At 42.0% G+C, this 18913-nt stretch overlaps 1 protein-coding gene across 2 annotated transcripts; it reads left to right on the top strand.

Annotated features, from left to right (window-relative positions):
* The first annotated feature begins 39 nt into the window (after positions 1 to 39).
* Positions 40 to 16915, top strand: LOC311339270 (NFX1-type zinc finger-containing protein 1-like). 2 transcript variants are annotated; one of them, XM_084464650.1, is made up of 19 exons: positions 40 to 109; positions 846 to 911; positions 1005 to 1840; positions 2169 to 2403; positions 2557 to 2909; positions 3024 to 3203; positions 3295 to 3401; positions 3693 to 3931; positions 4465 to 4596; positions 5261 to 5418; positions 5736 to 5889; positions 6026 to 6127; positions 6824 to 7041; positions 7392 to 7531; positions 9838 to 9970; positions 10375 to 10542; positions 11642 to 11752; positions 13155 to 13250; positions 13612 to 16915. In XM_084464650.1, exons 2-19 carry the CDS (start codon positions 851 to 853, stop codon positions 16081 to 16083), a joined length of 5895 nt encoding a protein of 1964 aa, XP_084320776.1. In that variant the 5' UTR covers positions 40 to 109; positions 846 to 850; the 3' UTR covers positions 16084 to 16915. The 2 variants fall into 2 exon arrangements, with proteins under 2 accessions (XP_084320776.1, XP_084320777.1); XM_084464651.1 differs by lacking the exon at positions 846 to 911 and having other exon boundaries at positions 62 to 109.
* Positions 16916 to 18913: the final 1998 nt, after the last annotated feature.

The raw sequence follows: 18913 nt of genomic DNA, 5'->3' as shown, positions 1-18913 counted from the left end.
AACATGATGTCACACGCAGTCACACAGGCGCACCCTTCACTCATAGCCTTCACTGTGAACCGAGAAGAGTTGCCAACAGCAGCACCGCGAAGGGTTCGTTCAGGAACAGGTTGGTCTACAAAGGAAATATTGTCTTTTATTGTGTAACTCTAATTACTAACCCTAAATATGACGACTTGAAATAACATACATGCGAGGATGTATTTATAGGCTAAATGGGAACGCTTATTTTACTTAGGCTGATTCAATATGAACCAGCTAACATCAGACAAAGTGCTCGAGTCTTCGAGTTACATTGTATACATAATCATAATAATAATAATAATAATAATAATAATAATAATAATGTATACAATGTAACTTACATTGTATACATTATACTAATAATAATAATTGTTAATGATTATTATTTATTTATGTGGTAACTGTATTTGTGTAGGCCTACAAAAATGTGTTAGTTGTAGTTGTCCGTTTAGTAACAGTAGTAACAAAAAATATAACGTTAGCCATATAATTTTCTACTTCCTTTCAGAAAATAATTGTTGCCTGACATTCATATTGTGGTTATGTTGGGATTATTTTAATTTTTCGTTGTGTATTGAAAACGAAAGCCAACCGATCCATTTCCGGAGATCATGGGGAGGAAATGAAACTTAGTTTGTCCTGCACATATTTACTGGGTCCAGCAGGTGGCACTCATATGTGAGACAAATAGTTGCAACATCGCCCAACATCGTCCATCACTAAACTGATTTGTAAGATAAGTGATGGCAGAGGTATGACTTGATGTTGTTAAACTAAGATCATTTTATGCCTTCCTCTTTTTCTTTGGCGACCCTTTAAAGCGGGCATGGATGGACCAACTGAAAACACAGGGGGTAGAGAATCCATGAAGAGAAATTATGGAAGAGGTAATTTAGAAGAAAAGTCTGAAGTGTCAGTGTAATAGCCTACTACACTATCTCTATTGGCTAACAATTTTGCTTCCCCCCTGATTCCTACAGGTGACAACCACCCTTCCAGGGGATGGAGGAGGGCCAGTAGTGAATGTAGAACTAGCAGAGTAGAAGGAGAAAGAGAAGACAGTGGGGGGGCAGACGGCATGGCTGCTACATGGAGAGCTGGACCATGGGAGGACAGAGGAGGGATAGGAGGAGGAAGAGGAGGTTGGAGAGGTCAAAGACGCCCTGACGTGAGGGGCCGCTTCATAACAGGGAGTCAAGTAGGCAGAGGACAAGGGAGAGGGACAAGTAGGGGAGGAGGTAGATCAGAGAGGGGAGGAGATAGATCATTAGGAAGAGCAGGGGATAGAGAAAGGAGAGAAGGAGACGCCAGAGGCGGCAGGAGGGGTAGGCGGGGTGGGATGGCCCCTGGAGCCGGTGATTTCGCACGACATGCAGCGAGGGAAAGGAGCGGGAGTTTGACGGGCGCAGCGCAAGCTGATCAAAGAGGAGATCAGAGCGCCAGAGGGGGTCAATGTGGTGGTCGGGGTCGAGGGGGGGATCGCAAGATGACCTACACGATGCTGGCGGATCTCTCTGAGAAACCGCCCTCCGAGGTGGCCATCACCCTCTCCTCCTCTTCCACCTTTCAAGCGCTCCTGGAGGAGCGAGATATCAGACATGACCTTGTGCAGCTTGTTTGCTCAGCCCTGAGCAAGGCCTTCCAGTCGCGTGTGGATAGGAGCAGCGTCCAGCACCTGGCTGGTGTGGTGAAGGACAGCGGGTTCCTGCGCTCCATCCTCCCGCAATATGTAGGCGGAATGAGTTCAGAGTCCGACCACACCCGCAGGGAACAGTACCCGCAGCACTTTGACAACATGATAGCTGTCCTGTCTAAGGTACGCAGGCTGCATGGGAAGCTGTACACACATTTGATGTATTTTGCACCATTGGGTTTTGAGAGTATCGTAATTTCGATCCTCAGTATGTCCTGTACATATTGCTGAATCAACATTAAAAATGACTTTGACTTTGACACCAAATGACAGCCCTATTGTTGTGCGATGTTTTAACAACCAAAGTGATGGTAAATTGTTGCTGTAAGTAAGCCAGCATATCTTGTTGCTGGAGAGAAAGTGTGTCAGTTTGTTTTATGATTATGATTATGGTGAATATGCTTATTATGATTATGATTATTATTGTAATGTATATAATTTGGTGCTGCAGGTGCTCAGCATCTTCCCAGCCAGCTCAGTCCAGGCTGTGTCGGTGCTGGTGGTTGTCTTGCGGGCCTCTCTCATTGGCCTGAGGGACTCCGGGGTTGATATCAAACGTCAAACTGAAGAAAAGCTGGAAGACATCCAGGCTTTAATCCAGCAGCTCCAAGAGAGATCCAGGGATGGGAGCCTGCGTTCAGACCGGGACTACCTTCCCCTCTTATCCGAGCAACTCGACAACCAAGGTCATCTATAATTAAGAAAAGATGTTTATTGAAAATGTTTTAAGACTTTTTTTAAATGCTGGAAAAGATTTTGATTTTGTTATTTTAGGAGACTCATTCATACATAATGTGCCCACAAATAAACTGTAACGACGCAAACTGCTGCTTATCCAGGTGACGAAGAACTGGAGAACTTTCGTACAATACCCATCTATCCAACGCGAGAGGAGTTCCATGAAAATAAGCAACCCTACCTTAGGCCCAACGCCACTACACGACAACACGCCAACACAGAAACCTACCTCGACACGCACTTCCGACTGCTGAGAGAGGACTTTGTCCGGCCGCTACGTGAGGGGATCCAGAGATTGATCTGGAGCCATTTGGACACGGAGAACAATACCCAGCAGCTAAGGAAGGAGCGCTTCAACGACATCAGTGTGTACTTTGACGCCAAACTGGAGTCGCCTCTGTGCACGCGTTCAGGCTTAGCCTATGTTATCAAATTTGACGTTGAGCCTCTGAAGGTGAGTGTGTGGGCCGATGTCCAACAGCCTTTCTATATTAATCACAACAATTGAACATTATTTTGATTATTATATACTGCTTTGATGTAATGAAGGAACCATCTTTTTCGACAGTTTGTTCGCTGGGAAAGCTCAAAGCGGTTGCTCTACGGTTCTTTGTTGTGCATGTCGTGTGACAATTTTGAAAGCATCCTGTTTGCTACCATATCTGAACGAGAGCTGAACGACTTGAAGAAAGGCCGGATTCAGGTCATCTTTTCTGATGAGAGCAAACAAAAGCTGGCAACCATGCAGGTAAGACTTTGTGTACTGTGTTACTCTGTTGAGGACTGAGATGGTATTGTATAATGAATGTATAGCAACAATAACCTACCTTTTCCCACAGACCAGTCTGCCGTTTCTGATGGTGGAGACGTCTGCCTACTTTGAGGCCTACCGCCATGTTCTGGAGGGCCTGCAAGAAGTACAGGGAGATGAGCTTCCCTTTCAGAGGTTAAACATTAGTTTTATTTTCCACTAACAAAAAAACACATACACAGACATTGCAGGATACAATGTATTTGCATGCATGTGAGTATTTGTATATAGATAATAATTAATAACTATAACCCTAACCCTATGTAATACAATACAATACAATCTCACTTCATTAAACCTTACTCTTTAGTCTTCAATAAGTCAACATCACCTTGGGTGCTCTTTCATTCCCTGAATCACTTATGTATGTCCTTATTTTACAACCAAATCCCCAATGTGTGGATCCTTTTTCGACAACCATTTCAGGTATATAGTGGCGTGCAGCCCAGATGTTCAACCCCCACGGTATCTGAGGGGAAACGACATGTACAACCTGGAACAGGTGGTAGACCCTAAGAAGAAGCAGAAGATCACGCCCTTTCACTGCCTCAGGCCTGCTGACTGGCCTGCCAAGGAGACCCTCGACCTGGATGAGTCTCAGATGGAAGCCTTTCAATTGGCCCTCACTCAGGAGCTAGCCATCATACAAGGCCCCCCTGGCACTGGTACACACTTCTACTTTGACCATAGATGAAAAAAATATCATTGGCAATTCAAGTTTTATATATATACAGTATATATATTTATTTTAGCTGGTTTCGCTTAGGTTTACATATTTTCTGTTTTGATTTCCAAATCCGAAATCATTCAGATCCAGTTTTTTTGACGATTGTCTCTGAATGGGCAACAAACATTTGATGTTTCAATTAAAACCAGAAGATTTTGTTTTGGTTTGACCCTGTAGCCATGGAATGACTTATCTAGTGTATCTAGTGTAGGAGGTGAGAGAAGGTATTTGATCCATGAGTTCAACTCATGGTCGTGGGACGGTTGCATGCTGGAGAGGTGGAGTCATGCAATTGCTAATGGCCCCCTTGCCCTTTCAGGCAGGCTAAAACAACAGACTCAGGATAAAACATACTCAAAGTACAGCGGTTTCCACTCCTTTTCCTGAGATGAAGGTTTTTCAGGAATGTAAAGGTTAGCAAGCATGTCGTGTTGTTGCTTTGCTGTAACTACATTTCTGATCCGTCTATAGGAAAGACCCACGTTGGCCTTAAAATCGCAAAGGCTCTGTTGACCAACCAGGAACTCTGGAGTGCCGGTCTGGAGGCTGCGCCAATGCTTGTAGTGTGTTACACAAACCACGCTTTGGACCAGTTCCTCGAGGGTAAGCAGGCACCACTGCCACCACAGCCAATGTGAAATTCATAGAGACCCTTCCTATTGGTCTTATTTCATCCCGCGACCAGGCCCACCGAGCCTCTCTCACCTCGCTTTACCAACATGAATGCACAGCAGGAGAAACCACTGAAGTTTGATTCTATAGGCAATTGACTGTCAGCTAACTGCTGTAAACAAATCCAAATTTATGTCCATATAGATATGTACTGATAACTGATTCCATCAATCTTCAGATACCAAATAAGATTAGAAATAAGTTACATGGTTATTTCAATAAATCCATGGTTGGTGCAGATGCTTTGCAATTCCTTTGATCATTCATTGTTCCAGCTCTCGCATGATCTTCTAGAACGAGCTACCCGAAAAAAAATAGTTTCTTGTTGTCACTCAGCCTATCAGGATGCTCTACATATCACTCTTCAACATGTGTAATGAAGTTTAACCAATATTGAAAATTAACAAATTCTGGTAAACTTGCACACCTCAGCTTTAATGTCAAATTCACTATAGATAATTGTATTGGAATGGGTAAAACCTTTTGGAAATTCTGTGAGAGTACAACCTTATTCTGCTCATAATAGACTCTACAAATGGCTTCATACTGCTTTAAGTTTTGCTCACTTGCTTTGTCCTTCTTTGGATATTTGAAGGTATCCATACATTTCTAAGAAAAGGCATTGTAAGAGTGGGGGGCCGGAGCAACAGCGAGGACCTAAAGCCCTTCATCCTTAAACATCTAATGGAAGATTTCCGTAAGGGGAATTTGGAAACAAAAATGCCCAGACACCTACAATATGCTTTTACAGAGGTGAGATCCCTTGACAAACTGACATACTGCTAATCATAACAACAACAACTAGATAGAGATAGGAGATGGGGATAGAGAAAGGAGAACTATCTGTCTGTCTGGCTGTCTGTCTGGCTTACTTAAAGGTATTAGGTCTTGGGTCAAATACTTTTGTGATCCACCTGAGCAACTTTTTGATAATGTTTTAAGTTGCTTTCACTTGTTTTTTCTTTTATTGTGTGAGCAACAATTATACACTGTTGCTTTTCGGGTTTATTTTAACACTGTCCTACACAATTACGAATACAATGTTAAATCTATTAAACCTTTCTTAATAGATTATAAGGGATCTGCAAAATGGGGAGCATGAAGTCAATGAACACTCAGTGCAACTACAGTGCAGTCAGAAGGGGGTCCTCCGGGAGTACAGTCTACAGAGCTACATTTCAGATAGACACTGGCCCAGTCTGGAACCGCCTGCAAGGTCCATGTGTAAGTTATTCATATTTGTGTTTATTATGTATATATACACAAACATACACAAACACCATGCTCATATGGAGTGACTTAATGATGTTTTCTTTTCACATTATTCATATGATATTTTTAATGTAATTCTCCCAACAAGCTGACTGGTACGAAGGAGGAAAAAGGCAGAGTCAGATGGTTGAGTGGTTGGGATTAGGTCCCACATTCTTCCAGCAGGCGGCGGAAGAGGAAGCACATGAAGGTGAGGTTCCTGCTTAACAACGAAATAGTCAACTACTTTAATGGTTGCCCTTTTGTTTCCGTCACTGTTGAAGAAAACAGCCATCCATTTTTAAGGGCTGCACAAATTTAAAGTTAGGGTTGGCAATTTATATCATTGCAAAGCATTTTTGTAATATAAAAATTGCATATTTGTAAATCCTCTTTACATCCCAAAAGCAGTTGCACTCATTGCGCATGACCGCACGCATGACAGCTTGTAAGCTAATCATGTGTTTTAGGGGAGTGGATTTGGAGGGAGGCATGAAGGGAGGGAACAGGGAAGGTATTTTTTAGGTTCGATACTTTCAATGACTTTCATCGAGCATGCTCTGACCAAGTTGCCTTTCCTAGCTTTAACAATTGAAAGGAAACCTTTTTCTAAAAATGGTAATGTACAATAAAGCTTAAGAAAATGAAAGAATAAGAAAAATTTAAATTACAATATGATTCAATTTAAATGATATAATTTTTATACATTTTGCAATATCCTTGGCTACACTGACTCTATCACAGTCTGTATCACAGTAGATTGACAGAAGTCAGTACACAGTACACGACAAATCTCCCAGTCCGATGTATGTGTACTGCATTGATCAATAAATAAAGTGGCATAGGAAGAAATTATAAGCAGCGACATTTTTTAATAAGATTTGCGTAATTAATTTCAATGCCTCAGACATGGAATCGGACCCAGAAGCGGAAGCAGAAGAGTTGATCCAGGTCGTTGAGGAAGCAGCCCTGATTCAGATCGAGCGATTTATCGAAGACGGCTTTGAGCGTCCAAATTCGAAGATGATCAGGGAGCAGAAAGTGAAACAAGCAGAGGAACAGATTCTGGCTATGAACTTTAAGATCGTCCCCAAACAGAAGGACCAGAGTGACCAGGAATGGAAGGTAAAGCTGACAGCCTTGTTTCCGTTAAACAGTGATGTCATACATCTTTAATACATATTTGATAAAATTCTTAGCTGCTTTTTTAAGTGTTTTTTTAACACATATAGCCAGTCAAGTGCTTCGTAAAATAAAGAAAGAAAAATTGGAGTTCCTTGCTCAACCGCAAAGGGAGAATTTAGTAAGAGCGAATAGAACATGGCCGTATCATAAATTTCAGTCGCTAAAACCTTTAACTTATTCATCTAAAATAATACAAACAAGTGATCTAAGAAATCATAGTTTTTTCATACTTTGGAATTAGTTACCTAGAATAAAACCCAGTTAGAAACGTGTTATTCTTAATTGTTCAGATGCAGAAAAACCAGAGGAAAAGTATCAAGAGAAAATTCCGGAAGGAACTGGATAAGGAATCGGATATGACCGAAGCAGAAGAATTGGCCATATTTGACATTTGGCGTCTGAGTTTGGCAGAACGATGGAGACTTTATCGGTATGACTCAACTTTTTTCACTTTTACTTCCTCATGACATTCCTCATTATTTATCCTGACTTTATGTATTGCTATATTTAAAAGATAAAGTTGTAATGCAGAAAGAAGCCTATGAATATGTGAAAAGGTAGAGTATCTTTGGCAATATGTTGTAATTTAAACTAAAACAACTAAATGTTGTAAGATTGAGGTTTGATTCTTCAGGGTTTAAAGGTCCCATGGCATGAAAATGTCACTTTATGAGGTTTTCTAACATTAATATGAGTTCCCCTAGCCTGCCTATGGTCCCCCAGTGGCTAGAAATGGCGTTAGGTGTAAGATGAGCACTAGGTATACTGCTCCCCCTTTGAAAAAATAAAAGGTCAAACGCGCCGATTTGGAATTTGGCCGTCAGAGAACCTGACGCAGTCGTTTGAGATTCATGCTATCATCCGGAGGCGCACACAGCTTTTGGCCGTGATAATATATATTATATTATATAGATATCTAAATATAATATCATATTATTTAGATATGAGGTCCGGGACTCCCGCCGGAGCACCCGGAGTGTTCAGTGTTCCACTGTAAACACTAGCACATGGTACCGTGGTTGCAAGCTGCTCAGGGCCACAGCCCCACCCTCCACCTTGACCCGCCTCTAAAAAACGGCAAGTTTGTGGTAAGCTCATTGTGGGACTGGCTCGTAGTGGCTGTAATTCTGCACAAAGGCTGAATTTCTTGAATGTCTTCAAATACTGTATTAGGGGCCCATTAACACCTATATAAAAGCATCCATAAAGTAGCATGCCATGGGATCTTTAAATTAACATTTTACATTTATGGCATTTAGCAAATGCTTTTATCTTTATTTGTCAAAAGAAAGAGAAACAATATCATTGTTGGTATGGTAAGGATGTTCATAGTAACAAGTGCCAAGCACTAACAATGGTTAGGTAAACCCATTCCCCATATACAACAAAGATAGCTAGGATAAGATGCTACACAATGCTAACTACTTTTTTTAAGTTCATGAATGTACAACATACAATAAGTGCATACATTAAGTGCCAGGACGTACAACATACATAAGTGCGTAAGAGGGGTGTCACCCCCCCGAGGAGAACCCATTTTCAAGATTTGATCTGTGCAGAGTCTACGTGAACTCTGAACAATTGAGTCTTCAGGATTTGATTGATCATGCCTAAGTTACACAGGCCTCTTGAGTAGGAACATGTTCATAATATTAGTTAACCCTTCCAACCCGGACAAAATTTAATTTGGCAGAAGTTAGTTCATTAGATTCATATTTTTCATATTTTTCATTCCTTGTTGAAAAGGTAAATTACATTGTAGAAATATGGTTACCATGGGAAAAGGTCTAATTTAAGTTTGTAGCATCTTTGAGGTTAGTGTTCCCTAGTTTGTCCAGCAGAGTATGCTATAGATCCATTCTTCACTGTACACTGCAGGATGTGTACTCTGTCCCAATTCTCCCCCTTCCCCTAGATTTCAGCCCTAACCCTAGTTGCGCGTTCCTGCGACGGGGCAGGGTGTCACATTACTTAAGGGAGCAAGGGGGAGTGCTGTTTTCCCCTAAAATCATCCCTTGAACGCTATCCAGCTCGGTAGCTGACTTGCAGCTAAGAGCACTCAAAGCAAGTGTTCTTGTTAAGGGGAGGGAAAAGGGGCCGGGCCTAAGACTCTGTCCAACCCCACCTTCAGGTTTATGCAGTGTTGACTGATTGGAAATCCCCAAATTAGTATGAATGTGTGTGTGTGTGTGTGTGTGTGTGTGTGGGGGGGGGGGGGGGTTGAGGTGTGGGAGACCCAGAAAGCAAGTCGAGGGTCGTGATTAGTCCAGATCAACATCAGTTGAAGGTTACTTTAGTGACGCTAAAGAAGCTCAGCTACAACATTTCATACTCTCTGACTGAGAAGAGTGAATATTTCCAGTCCTTCGTAGATAAAGGCAGGAGGCTCCCATCGTACCAACCTGATAGTTGAGCCTGACGAAAGGGAAACCAGTTTTCACCAGCCTCTCGAACATGGAAACCTCCAGATTGTAGTTCTTGGCCAGATCGTACACTGTAGCACTGGGCCGCAGCTACCAGGAGAGAAAATATATATGTTTTAGTTCAAAGCATGTCCCCTTGAAGGGCCTACATGTAAGAATCATAAATTGCTTGTTATTCCATTCCAAGTTTTGTAACAAAAATAGCATCCCTAAAAGGGCGGCATGACGACCACGGGGGCCAAGTTCCGAAGTTCTTGATGAGGATCGTAAAATAAAATGGTGTGTTTTTCTCTCCACATGTCATCTTCTGCAGCCTATGGGTGTCACGCTACAGGTCTTTTCTGCAAGATCAACTTCAGAAGTCCATGGAGAAATATCAGAACACGGTGGAAAGGTTGGAGGAGGTGCGGCTCAACGAGAAAATCTGCCTCCTCCGCAACGCCAAGGTATAACCAGAGCTATTATAGAGTGAGAGAGTTATGCCACTCCCATTGAAGGAACGTGACAGGAAAGGAGACTACAGTACCATGCTTGAAACCCGCGGGTAGTCTGCTAGACACGGTATAATGCATGCTTTGAGTGGGCTATTCAGGGGTTATTGTGAATTCACTATTATATGCAATCAATGTAATTGATGGCTGTCATATAACCTCCTCTTTCGAGTACACTGTCTAGACTTGTTTAAACCCCTGGTGGTCGCTGCACATATTCAGCCACATATTCAGCCACATATTCAATCTTTTTATAAGAACACCTTTGGTAAAACTAAGACTTAAGACTTAAGATTTAAGAGGTAAATTCAAGAGGTTTCATTTGCCAAACATCAAAATGTCGTGTAATGCCCGACCAGGTCATCGGCATGACGACCACCGGGGCGGCCAAGTTCCGTAAGATCTTGCAGGAAGTGCGTCCACGGCTGGTGATAGTGGAGGAGGCTGCTGAGGTGTTGGAGGCCCACACCATCACCTCTCTGAACCCAGAGTGTCAGCACCTCATCCTCATCGGAGACCACCAGCAGGTACTACAACAACAACAACAACAACAACAACAACAACAACATGTTGGGTCTTAAAGCTGCACCATGTCACTTCAGCACTTTAGTTAAAGGGTCTATGGTGAATACAAGTCAGTTGATACAGTCCACCGAGAGGGCTGCTAGGGTGATCAATCGATCCATTTATTAATCTATCTATCTCTATCTATCTATCTTTATATCAACTTTAATTCAATTTCTTTATTGGTTTGAAATACACATGTTCAAGAAAATGTAAATGTTGCCAAAGAATATACCAAAATTAGCATAATAATGACGACCATAATGAAGATCTAGATACCATAATAATATAAATCCTACTTTCATACATCTGGGTGGACAATACCACGTGCTATCACCACAGTGTCGACTTTGAAACAGCTTGTACTGGCGAATCAACACCATCACACCTGCTGTTAAAATAGAGGCCCTACAAAAGGAAAAGGGAATTATTATGTTTATGGGAATCATTTATGTCTCTGTTAAGGCCAAAGTATACCACTCCGACTCCGTAATCCGACTCCGTAACTACGGAGACCCCTCGAGCCTTCACAGTTCTCCGTCGGGATGTCGGATACGCAATGCCCGATCGATCTTATATGCTGACTACTACCATGTACCTAGTGTTGTACATAAACTTCCAAAGCTTTTCAAATCTTATTTGGTATTTTATTGGTCCTTAATGTGCAAAGTAAATAAGGTGCAAAGTCAAACAAGAAGAAAAGAAAGAAAAGTGATTCCGGAAATGATGTTGTTAGAGGACCAATCGCAGCCCTCTCCATCTCTGTTCGTCTCCGTTGCCTCGACGGATAGTTAAAAAATATTAGATGCGCACGTAGAGCTATGGAGAGGGTCTCAGATGGCAGAGAGGGCTCTCCGTGTCTATGTACAGCACTTTACGGAGTACTATATACCAGCCTTTAGAACACATGAATGCCATGTTTCTATTATCACTCAAATAGGCTGCTGTTCAATGACCAGCTTATGATTCCTTGTTATTCCATGACAAGGAATTTGTGATTCTTACATGTAGGCCCTTCAAGGGGACATGCTTTGAACTAAAATATATTTTCTCTCCTGGTAGCTGCGGCCCAGTGCTACAGTGTACGATCTGGCCAAGAACTTCAATCTGGAGGTTTCCATGTTCGAGAGGCTGGTGAAAACTGGTTTCCCTTTCGTCAGGCTCAACTATCAGGTTGGTACGATGGGAGCCTTCTGCCTTTATTTAAGGACTGGAAATATTCACTCTTCTCAGTCAGAGAGTATGAAATGTTGTAGACATAAGTTGTAGACCTAAATATATTGATGTGATGTGTTAATATGTATGGGTCTTTCTACATACTAAACGTATTTAAAATAGGCCTGGGCGATATGGCTGAAAGACCTATCACGATATAACTTGATCATATTGATCGATATCGATAACTATTGATAATTTGAATGACCTAAAAAGGCTAGGGTTAGAGTTAGGGAATTACGATGCTGGATTTAAACACTTCTGTTTAACACTTAATATGACCTTCCACTGTTCTTCATTTATAAATACTCCAATGTCGATACAACAATGAAAAACACTCAAATATTGTAAATAAGTATGGAACCGTGTTTGTGTAACAAACCCAGCTCCTAAATTCGGTGGTCCAGTCTCTTATCGATATACATTGAACATGTTTTATTTTGATATTGATCAAAAGTCTATCACAATACGATAATTTATTGTTTTATTGCCCCGGGCTAATTTAAAATAAATAAAACATGTTGAAACGATGAAAGCAAAACCAAACTTTATATTTTCTGAATCACCTCATTACCAGCTCATTAAGTTCATCTGAATTTACCCTTTTAAACCTGAGGCATGGCTTTAATTTCTAGTTTACCTAACCATTTTGTACCTAAATGAATATTAACCCTCTCCTAGATATATCTACACTGTCCCTAATTGGGTAAAAACAATGAATGAATGAATGCTATGAACTCGTCGATACAAAATGTAGATTTTGTCAATACAAAATATGGATATGGATTTATGCTGCACATTTTATTCAACAGTGGCGATGTTGCCATATCTCCTGACAGAACCCACTAAGTCCTGGATGGCACAATGGGAATACACTGGGAGACGGAAGACACCCCCTGTTTTGTTATTTTTGGGGTGTTATAAACGGGCAGGGTTAGGATAAGATCATCCAGATCCGAAATGGTTCAAAATAAATTATGCCCTCCCAGCAGTACCGAGCCTAAAGCCTAAAGCCCACTGAGGGAGAATTTTGCTTCATATTTGTAGTGTGACCCAAAAAATAAATGGAATCATATTGTTTTTAAGAAAAAGCAAGGCAGACCAACCATGAATGTAGAAGGCTGTGTTATCTACTTTACTTACTCCCCAAAGGACTCAAGTCTATTGGGGACAGAACAATTTTTTGCCATTATCCCTTGCCGTCCAGAAGGTATGGAGCGTTTGGGTTCAACACTTCACTGTCCATTATCGGTTTGGAAGCAGAAGATCAAACGATGACGGGCTGTTCTAATTTTCTCTGAATGTGTGTGTGTGTGTGTGTGTGTGTGGGTGTGTGTGTGTGTGTGGTCGTCGGGTTAAGCATCGCATGAGGCCCGACATCGCCTGCCTCCTGACCCCACACATCTACCCCGAGCTGGAGAACCACCACTCAGTCATGGACTATGACAACGTCAAGGTGCTTGTTGAATCCACTGCCTCTGCCTCAGGGGGCAGACGTCTGCTGCTCTCTCCTCCAGCAGTACATACCTACCCGCATGAGGCTTTTACATCTATTCAGAGGGATTCAGAACGTGTTAAGTTATGAGGGGAGAGGGCATTTCCAGTGTGTGTTTGTGTGTGTAAGCGCATTTGATCGATTGATCTGATATTATTATTATTTTACTATCAACTAGTTTTCTTTGTCCCTTCTACATTTAAAATAGTTTCCTAACGTCTCTCTTTTCTCCTATTCAATGTATTCTAATACTTGAATATGTCCAAATAGATGATCCTTTCAGAGCCATAATGTATATTCTCAATTCTCTGCTTTATCACAGGGTATCGAAACCAATCTGTTCTTCCTGGAGCACAGCCACCTAGAGGAAAACCTCAGAGATGGGAAAAGTCACGAGAACAAACATGAAGCCATGTTTGTAGTTGCTCTGTGTCGCTATCTTCTGATGCAGGACTACAATCCAGAACAGATTACTATCCTCACCACATACAGCGGCCAGCTCTTCTGCCTGCGCAATATGATGCCCTCCTCCGAGTTTGCAGGGGTCAAAGTGCATGTGGTGGACAAGTACCAAGGGGAGGAGAATGACATTGTCTTGCTGTCTCTGGTCCGCAGCAACACCATGGGCAGTGTGGGCTTCTTGAACATTCCCAACCGCGTCTGCGTGGCATTATCACGCGCAAAGAAAGGCCTCTACTGCATCGGAAACAGTGCAATACTGAGCAAAGTGAAACTGTGGAGCAATATCTTCAGCACGTTGAAAGAGAAGGAACAGATGGGCAAAGCACTCACTCTGTGCTGTCAGAACCACCCAGAAAAACAGATCCAGACCGCCTGCTCTGAGGACTTCAAACAAGCCCCCGAAGGGGGGTGTTTGACGCCTTGTGAGTTCCGCTTGGACTGTGGCCATGTTTGTACTCGAGTATGCCACCCTTATGACCCACAGCACAAGAAGTACAAGTGTGAGAAACACTGTGAGAGAATACTATGTGATCAGGGACACAAGTGCCCACTGGCTTGTCACCGTCCATGCCCAAAGTGTCCGGTGAAGATTGAGAAGACCGTACCAGGGTGTGGGCACAAGCAAATGGTCCCTTGCTACATGGACCCTGCTGACTTCAAATGCAATGTGCCCTGTGAGAAAAGTCTCCAGTGTGGACATCAGTGCAAAGCAATGTGTGGGGGTCAATGTACAATTAAATGCAAGGAAATGGTTCCCTTTATTCTAGAATGTGGACACACCCAGACTGATAACTGCTTCTACAAGACAAAGGACTATGAGCCAAACTGTAGGACCCTGTGTGACCTACAGCTGAAATGCGGCCACACCTGTACTGGTACTTGCTACGAATGCAAACAGGGGCGCTATCACCTTCCATGCTCCTACCAGTGTGAACGTCTGCTAATTTGTTCTCATAAGTGCAGGGAACCTTGCACCGGTGAATGCCCTCCATGCAAGCTGCCATGCGAGAACGTCTGCATCCACAGCAAGTGCAAGAAACGGTGTGGCCAATCCTGTGCCCCTTGCGCAGAGCCTTGTGCTTGGCAATGTCTGCACCAAAGTTGCAGCAAGCTTTGCCACGAACCTTGTGACCGCCCGCCATGCAAAAAGCCCTGTTCCAAAATGCTAGGCTGCGGCCACCCCTGCATAGGCCTCTGTGGAGACAAATGTCCAAAAAAATGTCGCGTCTGTGATCACGACGAGGTCACAGAAATATTCTTCGGCTCTGAGGATGATCCCAAGGCTTACTTCATTCAATTGGAGGACTGCGGTCACATTGTCGAGTCCGAAGCTATGGACACATACATGGAGATGGACCAGCAGTCAGAAGAAAATGAGCAGATGGTCATCAAACTGAAAGAGTGCCCCAGATGTCGCACTCCGATCCGCAGGAACCTTCGCTACGGCTCTCACATCAACCGCAGCCTGGCCGAAATAGAGAAAGTCAAGGAGAAGATAAATGGACACAAGATAGATATTGAAACTGAAAGCAACACCCTCAAAGTGCAATGGGAAACCAACAGACCACTTCTTGTACATTTGCCATACAATTTGAATAAGCTTGTTCAAAGCCAATTGTCAGCGTCAGATCTCACCGCTAATGATCTGCTGCGTCTGGAACATATGATGCTCTTTATGGAGAGAGCCGCAATGCTTCTGAAGATCCAAAGGAAGGAGATGACTGGAAACTACAGCTTCCGTTTCATGGACAAGGTTGATGTGTTCCTCCAATGGCTTCTTGACCCAAAACAGAAATTCACTGAACAACAAGTCTCAGATTTGCAAAAGGAGCTGCAGAGACTCACCCTTTTGGCTGAACTCAACGCACGGTGCACAATGGCAGATGAAAGAGGACAAATTACTAAAATCCAGGCTGAAGTAGATGCTATCAGGAGGGTTCTGGATAAGATTGACTCGTTCACCGAACAAGACGCAGTCAAAGTGAAGCTGGCCCTAAAGGATATAGAAGAAAAGCTCCCCTACACAGGCCTAGGCATTAGTGATAAGGAGAGGGAGATGGTCGTCTCAGCTCTGAAGTTGCCACCTGGTCACTGGTACAAGTGTCCCAACGGCCATGTCTATATCATAACGGAGTGTGGAGGGGCAATGGAGAGCAGACGCTGCCCAGACTGTGATGCCACTATCGGTGGACAGAGTCACACTTTGGCCAGTGGAAACCAGGTAGCCACAGAGATGGATGGAGCGCAGCACGCGGCTTGGTCTGAGGGCAATAATCTGTTGAATTTTGATCAATTAGACTTAGACTTAGAATTAGACTTAGAATTAGACTAAAACACGTTTCACCTTTTGGCTGACCAGGATTTTTCATGTTAGCTTGTTTCTTGTTTGGTAGGTTCAAAGGTTTAGTAGGCCGGCAAGTTAATTTGACTAATGTTGTCTTTTGTAGGTTTACATCTAGCAAAATTGTCATATGCAAGAATGTTGGCCGATTATATGTGTATAATGATAAGGATACTATGTAATGCTATGGTCAAAATTGTTTTTATTCTTTTTAGATACACACATGCCTAAAAACAGATGCACACAATGTATAAATAACATGGCTATACTGGTAGATCAACTGGAAAATATATCTTTACACAGAGCAGTACATTGGAAGAACTAATGATGCTTTCATTATTGTTTATGCTTGGTGTTGTACTTCATCACTTGTTATTACATAGTCCAGCCTCCTAGCTTAAAACAAAATCAACTGCTTGCACTGCGATGAAATGTGTCAACTCTCCACTCATGAATCAAAGGACAGCCATGTTTAGGGAAAGCAAAACCTACTGAAATAGCAGTGTCAAGGCAAGTAATGAAAACAATCGCACTTTAAATGGATGTCTTGCAAAGTTACAGAGGGGAGCAATAATGGACAAATATGCTTACAAATAAATATTATAAGAATATATCTATGCTGATTATCTCATATATCATGTTCATATATCATATATCAGGCTCATGCTCATTGTCACATTTACAGTAGACCGGTAGAAGTGTATGTAGAAAGTACCAAAAAGAAGAAATACTGTGACGAGAAGAAAAGACGGATCACAAAGGAAAGAACAAGGTCAATGTGGTAGAAAGAAATGCTATCAAAAGAAGGTTTTCTATCCTGCAAATAAAACTAAAAATAAAAAAAAAAATTAAAAATTGTCATTTTTAATTATGTTTCAGAGAGGTCATTCCTCCGAGGTTCAGCACTGCAATCAATTATGGAAGGTTGAAACCCCTTACGGACAATAGTGACATGAAAACTGAAACTGAACTGTTGTGTCAGGGGCAGTTGTATGATTTGTGAACTCTGTGACGGTGCCCAGGGAACTTCTCTCAGATACCCTATATGTGTGATCAATATAGTCAATACAGTGCTCTTACAATACAGTGTTAATCAGCAACTTTTGGAAAATATCACTTATCACATCTTTATAGACTATCTTAAAACCTTTACGATTTCCTTTTAAAGGAAAATTATATTAGGCTAGTTGATAATAAGCAAAGTTGGATAGATCATAAAATACCTAAATAACGTTGAAAAAATGAAATTACTTTTCGACAATCAATAGTAACACTTTATGGTTCAATTATATGTGCCAGAAATGTCGCTGTGGACTGTTTTATTTTGGATGTGTGCTGTCACAGCCTACCGAACCTTTTATATTTACAACTGGAGTATCCACCTGCTCCTCGTAGGCCCAGACCGACATCAGCGTTATAGGTGCGTGCTGCAATTACAGGGTTAACTCATTTATTATCATCACAGCCTCCCTTCCTACCGCCATTTGGAAAATGTTTTTTCTCTTGCCACAGTGTAATAACAGAGACGGGAATCCTAAAGAAACTTATTTGAAACCTACCTATCCCCATCTTTTCTAGGGGTGGGAGGTCAATCGATAACATTTTTCCTTTCCGTATCTGATTAGGATACGGTTTTAAACTGCTTGTCCCAGTGTTACCTGTTAAACATGAATATGATTGGTGTGAGTCAGGACAAACATGATTTTGAATAAAATAATAGTATTGATTATACTATGACAGAAATATTGGTAATAAATATTACCCCTCTATTCTGTTCATATTTGGCCAACCTAATTGACATGCCAATTACAGATGAAACCCAAAACTAATGCATTGGGAGGAAACGAGACCCGGGAGACAGCCTGTGTTCTGCCAATTTCTGCTCCCTTGTCAGATTTTGCTACCTAGTGGTTCTGCGCATGCGCATGACGACACTATTGACCCGCGGTGTAGTATTGGTGTAAAATATACATACTGTACCCCTTAACTCTTCAATAAAGACGTTATAATACAGTATCAGAGTCTATCAAATCATGCTACCCTATCAAAAAGTGCTACCTTATGTGTTTGGTAGCGTATTTAATCTGTTGACCAACTGCCTCTATCAAACAATGCTCCCACTACAGAAACATTTTGATACTGTATTATAACGTCTTTATTGGAGATTTCAGGGGTACAGTATGTGCATTTTACACCAATATTCAATAAGCGTCGTCATGCGCATGCGCAGAACCACTAGGTAGCAAAATCTGATGGGTAGCAGAAATTGACAGAACACCTGCACGTGGTGGCAGACGCATGTGTCGCTCCAGAACAGGTAACTCTTAACTCCCTACAAAAGAATATAGAAATATGGTATTTTAGGATGTAACTAACTATCATCATTTTATGCTTAGGCTACTAGTTTTTCTTTCGCGATCCTTTAAAGTGGGTATGTATGGAATAACTGAAAACACAGGGGGTGGAGAAACCAAGAAGAAAAATTATGGAAGAGGTGATTAGTATTCACTGATACTTTTCAGATACCAGGTAACGCCTATAAACAAACACACATTTATGTCTCTAATTATCCATGCCGTTGCAGTATTGATTCCAGGGCGTTTCAGTGTTAATCGTTGCCAACCTGTTGCTTGGTACTCTACGTCATGAGTAAATTCGGAACATAGTGGGCCGTGAACGCTGTTCATCAAAGGACTAGTTTGTCCAGCAGAGTATGCTATAGCTCCATTCTTTACTGAACACTGCAGGACGTGTACTCTTCACCAACAGTAGACGGTGCCTTTACGCTCAAGCAGCTGAATTCCACTCTGCTCCCCCTTCC

The sequence above is a fragment of the Micromesistius poutassou genome (assembly GCF_964030765.1).
Source record: "Micromesistius poutassou genome assembly, chromosome: 2".
Classification (NCBI taxonomy): domain Eukaryota; kingdom Metazoa; phylum Chordata; class Actinopteri; order Gadiformes; family Gadidae; genus Micromesistius; species Micromesistius poutassou.
The sequence above is the reverse complement of the archived record's forward strand: the minus strand, read 5'-3'. Positions and strand labels throughout refer to the sequence as shown.

Excerpts from the sequence above, each read along its gene's own strand:
- LOC311339270 (XM_084464650.1), top strand. The coding sequence starts at position 851 with ATGGATGGACCAACTGAAAACACAGGGGGTAGAGAATCCATGAAGAGA. Across the intron at positions 5,419-5,735 it reads TACAATATGCTTTTACAGAG|ATTATAAGGGATCTGCAAAA; the intron begins GTGAGATCCCTT and ends CTTTCTTAATAG. Across the intron at positions 10,543-11,641 it reads TCATCGGAGACCACCAGCAG|CTGCGGCCCAGTGCTACAGT; the intron begins GTACTACAACAA and ends CTCTCCTGGTAG.